This window comes from Clupea harengus, unplaced genomic scaffold, assembly GCF_900700415.2.
Source record: "Clupea harengus unplaced genomic scaffold, Ch_v2.0.2, whole genome shotgun sequence".
NCBI classification, from domain to species: domain Eukaryota; kingdom Metazoa; phylum Chordata; class Actinopteri; order Clupeiformes; family Clupeidae; genus Clupea; species Clupea harengus.
Window position 1 is genome coordinate 75,711 of NW_024879654.1, and position 15,136 is coordinate 90,846.

The following is a 15,136-nucleotide window of genomic DNA, read 5'->3' on the forward strand; positions in this document are numbered from 1 at the left end:
TCTGTGTAATGCCTTGTGTATTTTCCTCGTGTATTAGCGTCTTTGTCATGGGACTAACTCTAAATGATTTTTCCATACTGTAGCGACTGTGTTTTCATGTTTCTTTAGTGGTTATGATGATTCTTGCTAAGTGTATGAACAAGTTTGACTGTTGCTGATGATAAGTAAATGTGTTTAAAAATGAACTCAACTTAGAGATGCATGGCAGTCAGAGCACATACTCATCTGTAGTGACGATCACATCGTCACACTGACCTCACCTTCGGGACGCGCACCTGCGCTTCGCCAGCATTCCTTGCCACCACCAACTGTACTCCTCCCATCCAGAGCGCCCCACACACAGGTGCTTCACCCATCGATTGTCACTACAGATGAGTATGTGCTCTGACTGCCATGCCATCGAGCCTGGCACATCGTCACACTGACCTCACCTTCGGGAAGCGCACCCTTGCGCTTCACGCACACAGGTATTCCTCGCGCATCCACCAACTGTACTTCTCCCATCCAGAGCGCCCCACACAGGGGTCAACCTACCTGGGGGTCCCTCACACAGTTTTACGGGCACGCCTCCGATGACCTCACAGCAAGCCATCCCACTTCTGACACCATTTGTGGTGAAGGGAAAGCGTGGTCACCCCACCCGGACTCGAACCCGGGTCTACAGGGTGCCAAACACCCTGACCGCAACGCCAAAGAGCCAGGCTCGATCACATCGTCACATTACCACTGCACGTATTACTACATCGCTGATTAAAAAAGTGAAATCTCAATAAAGACAAATTACATTTCATCAATGTGTTAATCACCAGTAGAATATCCAAGTAATATGATCATAAATCAACGGGTGCTTGGAACTTTTCACCCTACCCCTCATACACAGTTGACCTATGGACTACTGCTGCCTTTCCACAAGTCTTCAGGAGCCACAGGGATCACAGCACTGTTGGAAGACCACCCGACCTGAAGAGCGCACCTTGACATGCTGCTTCCACCTCTTTTTGCTTACATAGGATGCAGGATGCCCCCGCCCCACCCAAATGTAAGTACAAAATAAGCTTGACAGCAGACCCAGGCCTACTGTGGAATATTCAACACCATGGTACGTCAACCTGACTCATTCACAAACATTATACAATATACAGGCCTGTAGGAAATCATATCACATAAGTAGCCAAGCCTAAAAACTCAAAAGTTAATAATCACTTCCAAAGTGTCACGTCAAAATAATGAGTGTGAGCACTTTATGATGAGATGATAATGATGAGAGACAGCAGGTTACAGAATGTATGCTGTCCACAAAAGCAAAGGTTGCTTTCATGTTCGTAGGCATGTAGTGTTTTGCAACAAAGTAAATGATTGCCTTTATCTATATTACTGAGCTCCTCGTATTCCCAGCTATCCCACAAAATATTAACATCCAGCTTGGTTCATCTTCATTGAACCCAACTAAATATGCACAAAACCTGGGAGTTATATTTGATGACTAACTTCATTTCTCTAAGCATGTAGTTTCTGTAAGGAGGTCTTGCCGGTTCACTCTATAAAATTCGGAAGATCAGACCATATCTCACTCAATATTCTATACAACTTATTGTGCAGGCCTTGGTTATGTCTAAACTAGACTATTGTAATTCAATTTTAACCGGCCTGCCTGCATGTATATTGAGATCGTTGCAGATGATTCAGAATAGAGGAATGGTCTTTGATCAACCATAGAGGAATGGTCAGAATAGAGGAATGGTCTTTGATCAACCATAGAGGAATGGTCTTTGAACAACCATAGATCCTCTGCTGGTCACCCTTCACTGGTTCCCTATAGCTGCTAGAATTTCATTTAAATCCCTCAGTCTGGCCTAAAGGACAGCCACTAGAACGGCACCATCCTATTTAAAAGCTATGGTTCAGCTCGATTTCCCAAAGAAAGCTCAAGTCGCTCTCTGGCTGGTCTGAGGTGAAAAGACTCAGTGAAACTTGAAGAACTTAATTTTAATTGCGAGCGCTCGCCAGATATCTGACACATAAAAATGCAAGCAATAAAACTGCCAACTGCCTGAAAGGCTTTTCCTGGTGAAGGTCAGACGTATAAATAGTGTCACGAGGCCGTGGCAGTGAAGTGAAGGCAGGGATTTTGTTCAGTTTTTTGTATTTGATTTCTTCTTTTTAAATATTTAATCTTTTCAGTGTAGGAGCCTATACCTTGTGTTTTTTATTAAGCTAAAAATGTGCGTTAGTAAACAAGATTTGAAGGAAATTATAACACAAATGTCAGTACACCACTTTGGAAAGTTTTGGGGAAATGACAGCGGGTTGGATTCGGGCCTGTCCCCGGTGGAGTTCAAGCCTGTATATGGGGGGGCTACTGCTTGCGCCAAAGTGCCTCCAGCCATTTTGGAAAATTGCCCTGAAATGGAATAGCTCTGCCCCTGCCAAAAAAGACCTTGACCATATATGTGTGTGTGGTATAAAAATAATACAGTGCATTAACAGTTGTAAGGGTATTATTTTTTTTATTAAAGAATATGCAGGCCTACCTACATAAATGGACCAGATTAGGTAGACTCAAAAGTATCACAAGTTAGATTTAAATCACAAAATTAACGTATGGGTGCTGTTCATTTAATAACATGTATAAGTAAACTTGTTAGTTTATCAATGTGTAAAAACAAAATTACACAAATCCTAATCAACAGCTAAAATAATTAAAGTAAAGGTGCTGCTCAATTAATAACATGTATGAGCCAATGTGTGTGTGTGATCGCATGCTTGACGTGGTGTTTAAATATATCAAACCATTCCAGTTTTCCTTATTTGGATCCTGCTTAGTTTGCAGATGGTCACAATATAAGGACCTGGAGGAACCGAGAAGTTCAGAGAGACTAGGGGGTTCCAGTGCACAGTAAGTTGTCACCTGCTTGATTAATCAGGGAGGAGCTGTACAGCATGGGTGGCTGCATGATGAACTCTGATATTCTCTGAAACATGGGAGAGCTGGATCGGCTTGGCCGTGAAATCTGTACAATTTGTACTATTTGCATTTATATATAATTTATTGTCTGACCTCTTACTCCCATCATTTTAGACTATTTGACAGTTCTGGACATTTCATCTGGTACTGGAAAGAACAGGTAGGTTTATCTGCTTTTGTAACCGACTAAGTATTCAGTAACTTAAATTACTTTTTCAAATAATAGCAAGCAAGCCAAACGGCTACCAAAGAAAACATATGCCTATAGTTCTGAATACCCTTTCCAGTTCAGTCAAAACAGTCTTTTTCAATCAAATGGGGTTGCATAGGTATGCATATTTTCCACATTTGGTCCTTAAATCCAAATCTCTGGGCTGTACACACAGTCTTTGGCTGGACAGTTATCACCTATTCTGCTTTTGTAGCTACTTTTATTCAAATGTTATATCTCTTTGACCAGGCTTCAGTGAGGTTCTATGAAGACATCACTTCAAATATAAAAAATACTATAAGAGAAGAGACAATGCACTCAGCTTAAACATTTTTGACACCTACTTTCAGATCTGCTCATGTCTTTCTTCCTTCTTTGGATTTTTTGAAAAGACTGCACTCCATACATCATGATGAAAGATAAAGACAACATTTTAAATCCCCTAAATAATACAACACACTTTTATTTATTTACTACAATACCCCACACCCGTAGGGTGTATTTTGAATAGCAAGATTTAATATGATTACCTGTTTCCAACATGAGATGAATTGTAAATATTTGCTCTTGACTGCCTCATACACAGTCACTACAAAACACTAAAACAAACATCCAGTTGTTAATTTTTTTACTTATTTCAGATATGCTATGTTGCAAGGATGAATTATGTTTCTTACAGTCCGTGGTTGTAATATTTCTTATTACAAAATGACACGTTCATGCCTCTTCTTCCAACAGTAAACCTCAACCATGGGAGACAGCGACATGGCCACTTATGGCCCGGCTGCCATTTACCTCCGTAAGCCTGAGAAGGAGAGGCTTGAGGCCCAAACCATGCCCTTTGATGCAAAGTCAGCTTGTTATGTACCTGACAAGGAGGAGTTGTACCTGAAAGCTAAAATCCTGAAGAGAGATGGTGCCAACGTCACTGTTGAACTTCTTGATAAAAAGGAGGTATGTTAGCAAGGCTCTTAGTTAAGAAAATGATTGACTATTTCCATTAAACAGAAAGGTTACTTGACTATATCTCTCTATATTGTCCATTTGTTTTAGGAAAGAGTCGTTAAGGAGGAGGATGTCCACCCCATGAATCCTCCCAAGTATGACAAGATTGAGGACATGGCCATGATGACCCACCTCAATGAAGCCTCTGTCCTGTATAACCTCAAAGAGCGTTATGCAGCATGGATGATCTACGTAAGCTTTATGCTTTCTCACAGATGAAAAACTATGTTAAAAATAAAACAGCTGTAAAACCAATCCCCTTTATTTCTTCATTCTAGACCTACTCTGGACTTTTCTGTGCCACTGTGAACCCCTACAAGTGGCTCCCTGTGTATGACCAAGCAGTGGTGGAGGCCTACAGAGGCAAGAAGCGTATGGAGGCCCCACCCCACATTTTCTCTGTCTCTGACAATGCTTATCAGTTCATGCTCCAAGGTAAGCATTCAATTTAAAAGCCACTAAATAATAAGATTTAATTACATATTTGTTCATGAACTAAATAAAAAAAGTGATTCATCTAAAATTGCATTTGTCCCACAGACAAGGAAAACCAGTCTGTTCTGATTACGTAAGCAACTTAAAACTTTGCATTATCTTTTATGTTACCTTGTGGCACACACAATTCTTATCTGAAAAATTTCAATATCTTATGTTTAATCTAGCGGAGAATCTGGTGCTGGCAAGACTGTGAACACCAAACGTGTCATCCAATACTTTGCAACAATTGCAGTCAGTAGTGGAAAAAAGGCAGAGGCAGTACCTGGAAAGATGCAGGTCAGACCCCTTACACATTTATCTGCTAATTATTATAAAGCAACACAAACATTCTCTTCATAACAACATATTCCTTGAATGCTTCTTCCACTTGCAGGGCTCTCTTGAAGACCAGATTATTGCTGCCAACCCACTGTTGGAGGCTTATGGTAATGCCAAGACTGTGAGGAATGACAACTCTTCCCGTTTTGTAAGTTAATTTCCTATTTAAACTCTGGCCTCAGTTCTGTGGTTATTAATAAGATAAAATTACTTAGGATATCATTTTGTCTAAAACAGGGAAAATTCATCAGAATTCACTTTGCCACAACTGGAAAACTGGCTAAAGCTGATATTGAGACTTGTAAGTATAATTATCCTGTGTATATCAAACATTTACATTATGCTGGCTTAATTTTTTCAAGTTAAAATATATTCTTCCCCACCTAAATAGACCTGCTGGAAAAGTCTAGAGTGTCATTCCAGCTTCCTGATGAGAGAGGCTACCACATCTTCTTCCAGATGATGACCAACCACAAGCCTGAGATAGTTGGTAGGGTTATTATTTTCAACCAACAATCAAAAAACATTACATGTAATTATTCATTTGCAACAACAAATTATTGTTTTCCCCCTCTACAGAAATGTGCCTCATCACAAGCAACCCCTATGACTTTCCCATGTGCAGTCAGGGTCAGATCGTTGTGGCCAGCATTGATGACAAAGAAGAGTTGGACGCCACAGATGTGAGATATCCATGATCTTTTCTTCTGGACAATGAATACAATGAGAATGACATTCTTAAAAACACTAACGATTAAAAATAATGATGTGCTTAAACTTCATTTATGCATGTAATTGCAGGATGCCATTGACATCCTGGGTTTCACTGCAGAGGAGAAAGTCACCATTTGGAAACTGACTGGTGCTGTGCTCCATCATGGCAATTTGAAATTCAAGCAGAAGCAGCGTGAGGAGCAGGCTGAGCCTGATGGCAATGAGGGTAGGTTTAAAAACTCTACTGAACTTGGGTCAGTTCTAGTGATAACTACTAGGTAGTCTTATTTATTGAAGTAATTTCATTAAAAGATAGATCAGCATGTATATTAACTTCAAGTTGTACTTTTCCTCTGATTATAGTTATTAATATTTTATATTTATTACCTAAAACAGAAGCCTGTAAATATATCTACGATGTCATTCATTAGATATTTTTTAGTGGCCTCTCAATTTAGGTTAAGAATGACTTTCCTGGGTAAAATATTGATATAAATAACTCACTTAAACGCTTTGTTGTTTTAAGATGCTGACAAAGTCGCTTACCTCCTGGGCCTGAACTCTGCTGATATGCTGAAGGCTCTGTGCTACCCAAGGGTGAAAGTCGGAACTGAGTATGTCACCAAGGGTCAGACTGTGCCACAGGTATGTCACATACAAGGTTGACTAAAGACCACAAGGATTTTGACATTGTTTGACAAGAATTTTACTGCTGGTATTTTCTTTCTCAGGGTTCACACCTGTTATCATTGACAACATTTCAAAACTTTTCAAGGACCTTTAATGAAATCTCCATGAATCTTCAAAAGCTAATAAATAAACAGAATGATATACTTTACAGCACAGATTGGGCCTAAACTCGGAAAGAAAAGTAAATAACAACCTTTTCCATTACTTTTCTATTAGACAGGCTATGTCAATTCAACTGCATCAGGCACAACAAAACCATTATCCATGGAAGAGTACAATAACATAATACATTTCATTAGACCTACATTCAACAAAATAATTATTTCTTGACTTTTCCAGAACTTTCAGTGACTGAATTCCATGACTTTCCTAGCCCTGGAAAATGGGATTTGAAAACTCCCTGCCTTTTCTCATCATAGTAAGTAAGAAGTAATTCTTACATATTGTTTTAGGTCTACAACTCAGTGTCAGCCTTGTCCAAGTCTATCTATGAGAGGATGTTCTTGTGGATGGTCATTCGTATCAACCAGATGCTGGACACCAAGAAGTCAAGTCAGTTCTACATTGGTGTGCTGGACATTGCTGGATTTGAGATTTTCGATGTGAGGACAAAATGATAAGATTCTTCACTAACATTATTTGTTTCTAGTGACTTAAGAGTGCCACTCTCAAATAATGTTTGAATATGTATCCAACACAGTACAACAGCATGGAGCAGCTGTGTATCAACTTCACCAATGAAAAACTGCAACAGTTCTTCAACCACACCATGTTTGTCCTGGAGCAAGAGGAGTACAAGAAAGAGGGCATTGTTTGGGCGTTCATTGACTTTGGCATGGACTTGGCTGCCTGCATTGAGCTGATTGAAAGGGTCAGTTTCAATCAATCCAACTAGCACAGTGTTAGATTTGTATAGTTTCATGATGTCCACTTTTATAACTAAGCAATCTTATTTTTCAACAGCCCATGGGTATCTTTGCCATCCTTGAAGAGGAGTGCATTGTCCCCAAGGCCTCTGACGTCACTTTCAAGGACAAGCTGTATGCCCAGCATCTTGGAAAGAACGCAGCCTTTGCGAAGCCCAAGCTTACCAAAGGCAAGCCTGAGGCTCACTTCTCCCTGGTGCACTATGCTGGCACTGTGGACTACAATGTTACTGGATGGTTGGACAAGAACAAGGATCCACTGAACGACACTGTTGTGCAGCTGTACCAGAAGTCATCAGTCAAACTTTTGCCTGTCCTGTACCCACCTCCTGTTGAGGGTAATAACCTGTTCAAGTCAAAAGGCTAATACACAAATAGTAATTATATTAGATTCTATGTATATAACTCAATTATCCGATTCATTATTTGTATGTCAACAGAGGTTGGTGGTGCAAAGAAGGGTGGTAAGAAGAAGGGTGGCTCCATGCAGACTGTGTCCTCACAGTTCAGGGTATGTGTTTTAATATCAAGAAGAAAATGATCAATCAATCAATAATTCTCCCAGCACAATTAACTGTATGATTCAAATTGTATACATTCTTGCCTCAACAGGAGAACTTGGGTAAACTGATGACCAACCTGAGGGCCACCCATCCTCACTTTGTGCGTTGTCTGATTCCAAATGAAATTAAGAAACCAGGTAAAGGGCTTTTAGTTAATTAAGACATGTCCATTATTCAACACCTTGTATTTGCTTGAAAATTGTACATCTGTGTATTTTCAAAGGTTATATGCAGAACTTCCTGGTCATCCATCAGCTCAGGTGTAATGGTGTACTGGAGGGTATCAGGATCTGTAGAAAGGGTTTCCCAAGCAGAATCATGTATGCTGACTTCAAGCAGAGGTAAACATACAACAATATACAACAATAACTTATAATACACACTTCATATATGTATTGTATGGGGAAAATAATGTTTTTCTTATTATTGACAACAGATACAAAGTACTGAATGCCAGTGTTATTCCTGAGGGTCAGTTCATTGATAACAAGAAGGCTGCTGAGAAGCTCTTGGGATCCATCGATGTTGATCACGATGAGTACAAGTTTGGACACACTAAGGTGGAGAATGTTTCTATCTTATATCTGTTATTATGGATAAATATTGAATTACATACAGTGTCCATTTCTGCTTTCAATAACACACCTCATAATTTTTTGTTCTTCTCTTTTAGGTGTTCTTCAAAGCTGGTCTGCTTGGTACCCTTGAGGAGATGCGAGATGAGAAACTGGTTTCCCTGGTCACAATGACTCAGGCTCTGTGCCGTGCATACCTGATGAGGAGGGAGTTTGTCGCGATGATGGAAAGGAGGTAATGTGTGATGTATTTGGTGGAATCAAGCTCAACAAAATGATCTGCCATAAAACATAGCATTGCAGGTTTATTAATTGTAACACAATAGGTTGTGTTGAATGAATTGCCAATCTCTTATAAATTAAAGTACAAATGTACAAAACAGAGATAATTTCCATCAACATAGATGTATATAAAAGACTGGACTAATCACTGTCAGCGTTTGACAGAATCCCTCTGATCTATTCAGTAAGCTTCAACACGGTTTAATCAACAAATCAACCTCTTTTGCAGAGATGCAATCTTCACTATCCAGATGAATGTCCGCTCATTCATTAATGTGAAGCACTGGCCATGGATGAAGGTGTACTACAAGATCAAGCCTCTGCTTCAGAGTGCTGAAACTGAGAAGGAGCTGGTTGCCCTGAAGGAGGAACATGCAAAACTCAAAGACGTGTTTGCAAAGGTTGATGCCAGGAAGAAGGACCTTGAGGAGAAGATGGTGTCTATTGTGCAAGAGAGGAATGACCTGCATCTGCAAATGTCATCTGTAAGTGTATAACTGTACAACGGGTAACAATTCTTCACACCATTGCAATATTCAAATCACTAACCTGTCTGAGAATTATGTTTTCAATACTAATCAGATTTCATCCTTTCATCTTGTATTTACTGTAGAGCAATGAGACTATCAACGATGCTGAGGAGAGGTGTGAGGGTCTGATCAAGAGTAAGATCCAGCTTGAGGCCAAACTCAAGGAGACAACCGAGAGACTGGAGGATGAAGAGGAAATCAATGCTGAGCTGACTGCCAAGAAGAGGAAACTGGAGGATGAGTGCTCTGAGCTCAAGAAGGACATTGATGATCTGGAGCTAACCTTGGCCAAAGTGGAGAAGGAGAAACATGCCACTGAGAACAAGGTTTATATTCTTTAAAAAAAAAAAAAGAATAATGTTTTATTTTCAAGAAGTCTTCGTGAGGATTACTGGATATTGATATAAAACATTCTATGTGTAGGTCAAGAACCTGACAGAGGAGATGGCCTCTCAGGATGAGTCCATTGCTAAGCTGACAAAAGAGAAGAAAGCCCTCCAAGAGGCCCATCAGCAGACTCTTGATGATCTCCAGGCAGAGGAAGACAAAGTCAACACTCTGACCAAGGCCAAGACTAAGCTTGAACAGCAAGTGGATGATGTGAGTTAAGGGCCTGTCTGTGTAAAGAAATGCACATATATCATTGTGCTACTTCATTATATTATGCTTTGTATCTGCAGCTTGAGGGTTCCCTGGAGCAAGAAAAGAAGCTCCGCATGGACCTTGAGAGAGCCAAGAGAAAGCTTGAGGGTGACCTGAAACTGTCCCAAGAGAGTGTCATGGATCTGGAGAATGACAAGCAGCAGTCTGATGAGAAGCTGAAGAAGTAATGTAGAATTCTATTAGTAACTAATGATTCATGCAAACATGTACTCCTTTTTTAGTCCTTTTTTGGTATAAGCAGCCGTTAACAACTATTTTAATTTACAATTATACAGGAAGGACTTTGAAACAAGCCAGCTCCTTAGCAAGATTGAGGATGAACAATCATTGGGTGCTCAACTCCAGAAAAAGATCAAGGAGCTTCAGGTTTGTTTCACATCTTCAGTACCGAATAGTGTTTACTATCATCTGCCTGTTCTTTCTTAGTATCACTTATTTCTTTTTAACAACCAATAGGCCCGCATTGAAGAATTGGAAGAAGAGATTGAGGCTGAGCGTGCAGCTCGTGCTAAGGTGGAGAAGCAGAGAGCTGATCTCTCCAGGGAACTTGAGGAGATCAGTGAGAGGCTTGAGGAGGCTGGTGGTGCCACTGCTGCTCAAATTGAGATGAACAAGAAGCGTGAGGCTGAGTTCCAGAAGCTGCGTCGTGACCTTGAAGAGTCCACTCTGCAGCATGAAGCCACTGCTGCAGCTCTCCGTAAGAAGCAGGCTGATAGCGTGGCCGAGCTGGGAGAGCAGATCGACAACCTCCAGCGTGTCAAGCAGAAGCTTGAGAAGGAGAAGAGTGAATACAAGATGGAGATTGATGATCTTTCCAGCAACATGGAGGGAGTCGCTAAAGCTAAGGTTTGTGACATGTAAACCTTAATGCTCTAGCTGACTCTAACTACAAACAATATCATACTGCAAACAATGATATGTTGTCAAGTCAAATTGTAATAATTGCCATAAACATTTCTGACTTTTGTGTTGCTTATTAATTTTACTTTCACAAACAGGGAAATCTTGAGAAGATGTGCCGTACCCTTGAGGACCAATTTAGTGAAATCAAGGCCAAGAGTGATGAGGGTGCGCGCCAGGTCAACGACCTCAGTTCTCAGAGAGCAAGACTTACGACTGAAAATGGTGAACTCGGCCGCCAGGTTGAGGAGAAAGATGCTCTTGTGTCTCAGCTGAGTAGAAGCAAACAGGCTTTCACTCAGCAAATTGAGGAGCTGAAGAGGCTAAATGAGGAGGAAGTCAAGGTACTGATACCCGTGAATGACATGAAGAAATTGGAGTACATAACCCACATTCTGTGAAGCCCTAAATGAACACCATTTATTGTTCACAAACAGGCCAAGAATGCCCTGGCCCACGCTGTTCAGTCTGCACGCCACGACTGCGACCTTTTGAGGGAGCAGTTTGAGGAGGAGCAGGAGGCAAAGGCTGAGCTGCAGCGTGGCATGTCCAAGGCCAACAGCGAGGTTGCTCAGTGGAGGACCAAGTACGAAACTGATGCCGTCCAGCGCACTGAAGAGCTTGAGGAGTCCAAGTATGTACCAAACAGGCAAAGAAATACATAGAATGTGGATGTGGGTTGTTATGTTGTCTACTAAAACCTGTCCCCGTCCTTAAATCGGTTGCATTATCAGGAAAAAGCTTGCCCAGCGTCTACAGGAGGCTGAGGAACAAATTGAGGCCATCAACTCCAAGTGTGCTTCTCTGGATAAAACCAAGCAGAGACTCCAGGGTGAGGTTGAGGACCTCATGGTTGATGTGGAGAGAGCCAATGGTCTGGCTGCCAACCTTGACAAGAAGCAGAGAAACTTTGACAAGGTTATACCTCTATCTGGAATTTGTGTGATATTGTAGGACAAACTAGCACACATATTACATAATATGGATGTATGGATTTTTGGCAGCAGTGTCTCATATGTGAAATTAACCCAAGACACAAATTGTTTTTCAAAGGTCTTGGCAGAATGGAAGCAGAAATATGAGGAGGGTCAGGCAGAGCTGGAGGGTGCCCAGAAAGAGGCTCGCTCTCTCAGCACTGAGCTGTTCAAGATGAAGAACTCCTATGAGGAGGCTCTTGACCAACTGGAGACTCTTAAGAGGGAGAACAAGAATCTCCAACGTAAGTCAAGATGGCCTTAAAATACTTCCAAATCGAAGCTAAAAACGAAATGTTTTATCCTGGAATACAAATCAATAGTACATTGGTAGATACTGACTTTGTGTTAAGGGTTTTAAATGTCTTGTTGCAGAGGAGATCTCTGACCTGACGGAGCAGCTTGGTGAGACTGGAAAGAGCATTCATGAGCTGGAGAAGACCAAGAAGACTGTTGAGACTGAGAAGTCTGAGATCCAGACTGCCCTGGAAGAGGCTGAGGTACAAATACAAAATCCAACAGGATGGAATGGAGAGATTCAATAGGACATCTTAATAAATTAAGCAATTGGTCATATCTTAAAATTCTATGTTTTACACTTTATTTAAAAATAGGGAACTCTTGAGCATGAGGAGTCCAAGATTCTCCGTGTCCAGCTTGAGCTGAACCAGGTCAAGGGTGAGGTTGACCGGAAGCTTGCAGAGAAGGATGAGGAGATGGAGCAGATTAAGAGGAATAGCCAGAGGGTGACTGACTCCATGCAGAGCACCCTGGACTCTGAGGTCAGGAGCAGGAATGATGCCATGAGAATTAAGAAGAAGATGGAGGGAGACCTTAATGAGATGGAGATTCAGCTGAGCCACGCCAACCGCCAGGCTGCTGAGTCCCAGAAAAGTCTGAGGACCGTCCAGGGTCAGCTCAAGGTCAGTAGTATAAATATTCAGTGTTTTGATATTACAGTGCTCACACCAATGAAGTATAGCAAACACCACACATTTCTCTGTCAACCAGGATGCTCAACTGCACCTTGATGATGCTGTCAGAGGACAGGAAGATATGAAGGAGCAGGCTGCCATGGTGGAGCGCAGGAACGGCCTTATGGTGGCTGAGATTGAGGAGCTGAGAGCTGCCCTGGAGCAGACAGAGAGAGGCCGCAAAGTGGCTGAGCAGGAGCTGGTAGATGCCAGTGAGCGTGTTGGCCTCCTGCACTCCCAGGTAGAGAATAAAAAAAGGTTGTTTAAAACGATACATTAAACAAACAGTTCCAGCATTAAAAATATAACTGAGGATGTTTATTTCTCCACACTAGAACACAAGTCTGCTGAACACCAAGAAGAAGCTTGAGGCTGACCTCATTCAGGTCCAAGGTGAAGTTGATGACATTGTCCAGGAGGCAAGAAATGCTGAGGACAAGGCCAAGAAAGCCATCACTGATGTAAGTTTTTTTTCTGAAACGGAGCATTATATTTAAAAGCACTTTTACTTCTATTATTTAAAAATACACTATTCCCTCATATAGGCCGCCATGATGGCAGAGGAGCTGAAGAAGGAGCAGGACACCAGTTCTCATCTGGAGAGGATGAAGAAAAACCTGGAAGTCACTGTCAAGGATCTGCAGCACCGCCTGGATGAGGCTGAGAATCTGGCCATGAAGGGTGGCAAGAAACAGCTCCAGAAACTGGAGTCCAGGGTAGGTAACAAAATATGACTCTGAATGAATATGTTTAACTCATCATAACAAAACAGTATCTGAAATGGAAATATTTTTCATGCTAAGGTTCGTGAACTGGAAGGTGAGGTTGAGGGTGAACAGAGACGTGGTGTTGATGCTGTCAAGGGAGTCCGCAAATACGAGAGGAGGGTGAAGGAGCTCACCTACCAGGTAAGAAAGCTCTACTCTTTCTCTAGAGCTGCATGCAAAATCTAAAAGAGGAGGACAGTTCTTGACAAACTTGTTTCTCTTTAGACTGAGGAGGACAAGAAGAATGTCACCAGACTGCAGGATCTGGTTGACAAGCTGCAAATGAAGGTCAAGGCCTACAAGAGGCAGGCTGAGGAAGCTGTGAGTATTTTTCTGCCTTTGCTATACAGGAAAATATCTGCTACTTCACATTAACTCTTGTTTTGTTTTTCTGTATTAATTGCACTCAATTTCATATACAACAGGAGGAACAGGCCAATACTCACCTGTCCAAGTGCAGGAAGGTTCAGCATGAGCTGGAGGAGGCTGAGGAGCGTGCTGACATTGCTGAGTCCCAGGTCAACAAGCTCAAGGTCAAGAGCCGCGATGCCGGAAAGGTAAGATAATGTTTTCTGAACAAACATTACAATTATTTCACCAATAAACTTTGAAAATGTAAGTGTCATTGATTTTTATTTGTCATCTAGTTAATTCATTTTCTTTGTTCTCTTTTAAAGGGCAAGGAGGCTGAAGAGTAAAACCTCTGAATCCATGTCACTTTCATCTGGATAAAATATCCTGGTTAATGTGATTATTTCAACAATGCATACTACCTAATAAATAATTACATATCTGAATATGAGTCTGAATGTTTTTCTTTTTTCATAAGTTCATTCATAGACTTTAGTCAGGGGGCTGATTTTTCTATGACTTTATAACTGGACTGTAGTTTTTTCTATAGGAAGCCGCTTCTATCTTACCTATTAGATTCCACATTCACAAGTCATCTCACCGTCCTTGGTACTTCTATGAGACTACATTAGCTGTTGAACTACATCAGAATTATAACACTGCAGCAGACAATGCATGCAACTCTTTACTGGTAAACAGTCTCCACATCAGGGAAGGTCTGCTAACGTCCAACCTTGAGATCATATTTTGCATAATGAACTAGAAGGGCTTCATCCTAAACTGCATGTCAAGCACAGGGTTCACATATGAGGGATTTCAACAAATTTCATTTAAAATGTGCAGTTCTGATATTTTACCATCTCTTAGCTATGTTTTTGTTTGGCTCTGCCATCTCATTGGGTTCTCTCCAAACTACATGGCTAACTTGGATTTGATAATGTCATCAACAGTTTCAATAACCAACTAATTGTATGGAACTATTATGCAGTTCTGTCTTCAAAAGATAAGACAGGCACCTTTTCATCATCACAAATTCAGATACTAAAAGCAGGTCTTTAGATCCAGGTATTGCAGGAAGAGCAATGGATTGTTGAAAGACTGCCACTTTCAATTGTAGGAGCAAGATTGCTAAGGGTTATGCATGTATGCAGGGACGTGCACAGGAATTTTGAAGGGCAGGGACGCCCCCGTCCCCTGGACGCATATTTTGCATCCTCTCAAACTCTCACT

General features: G+C 41.2%; 1 protein-coding gene across 1 annotated transcript; it reads left to right on the forward strand.

Moving 5' to 3' along the window:
• Positions 1 to 3,914: 3,914 nt before the first annotated feature.
• On the forward strand, positions 3,915 to 14,352 carry LOC122129468 (myosin heavy chain, fast skeletal muscle-like). The gene is made up of 38 exons (XM_042704382.1): positions 3,915 to 4,130; positions 4,230 to 4,373; positions 4,460 to 4,616; positions 4,722 to 4,749; positions 4,844 to 4,955; positions 5,053 to 5,145; positions 5,235 to 5,298; positions 5,389 to 5,487; positions 5,577 to 5,680; positions 5,799 to 5,937; positions 6,238 to 6,356; positions 6,854 to 7,003; positions 7,102 to 7,272; positions 7,365 to 7,665; positions 7,768 to 7,838; positions 7,940 to 8,027; positions 8,114 to 8,231; positions 8,327 to 8,450; positions 8,564 to 8,700; positions 8,977 to 9,232; positions 9,361 to 9,603; positions 9,701 to 9,877; positions 9,958 to 10,103; positions 10,216 to 10,306; positions 10,397 to 10,786; positions 10,939 to 11,184; positions 11,278 to 11,474; positions 11,575 to 11,758; positions 11,894 to 12,059; positions 12,190 to 12,314; positions 12,429 to 12,737; positions 12,826 to 13,029; positions 13,124 to 13,249; positions 13,334 to 13,504; positions 13,592 to 13,696; positions 13,781 to 13,876; positions 13,981 to 14,112; positions 14,233 to 14,352. The coding sequence occupies exons 1-38, from the start codon at positions 3,927 to 3,929 to the stop codon at positions 14,251 to 14,253; spliced, it is 5,808 nt and encodes a 1,935-aa protein (XP_042560316.1). The 5' UTR covers positions 3,915 to 3,926; the 3' UTR covers positions 14,254 to 14,352.
• Positions 14,353 to 15,136: the final 784 nt, after the last annotated feature.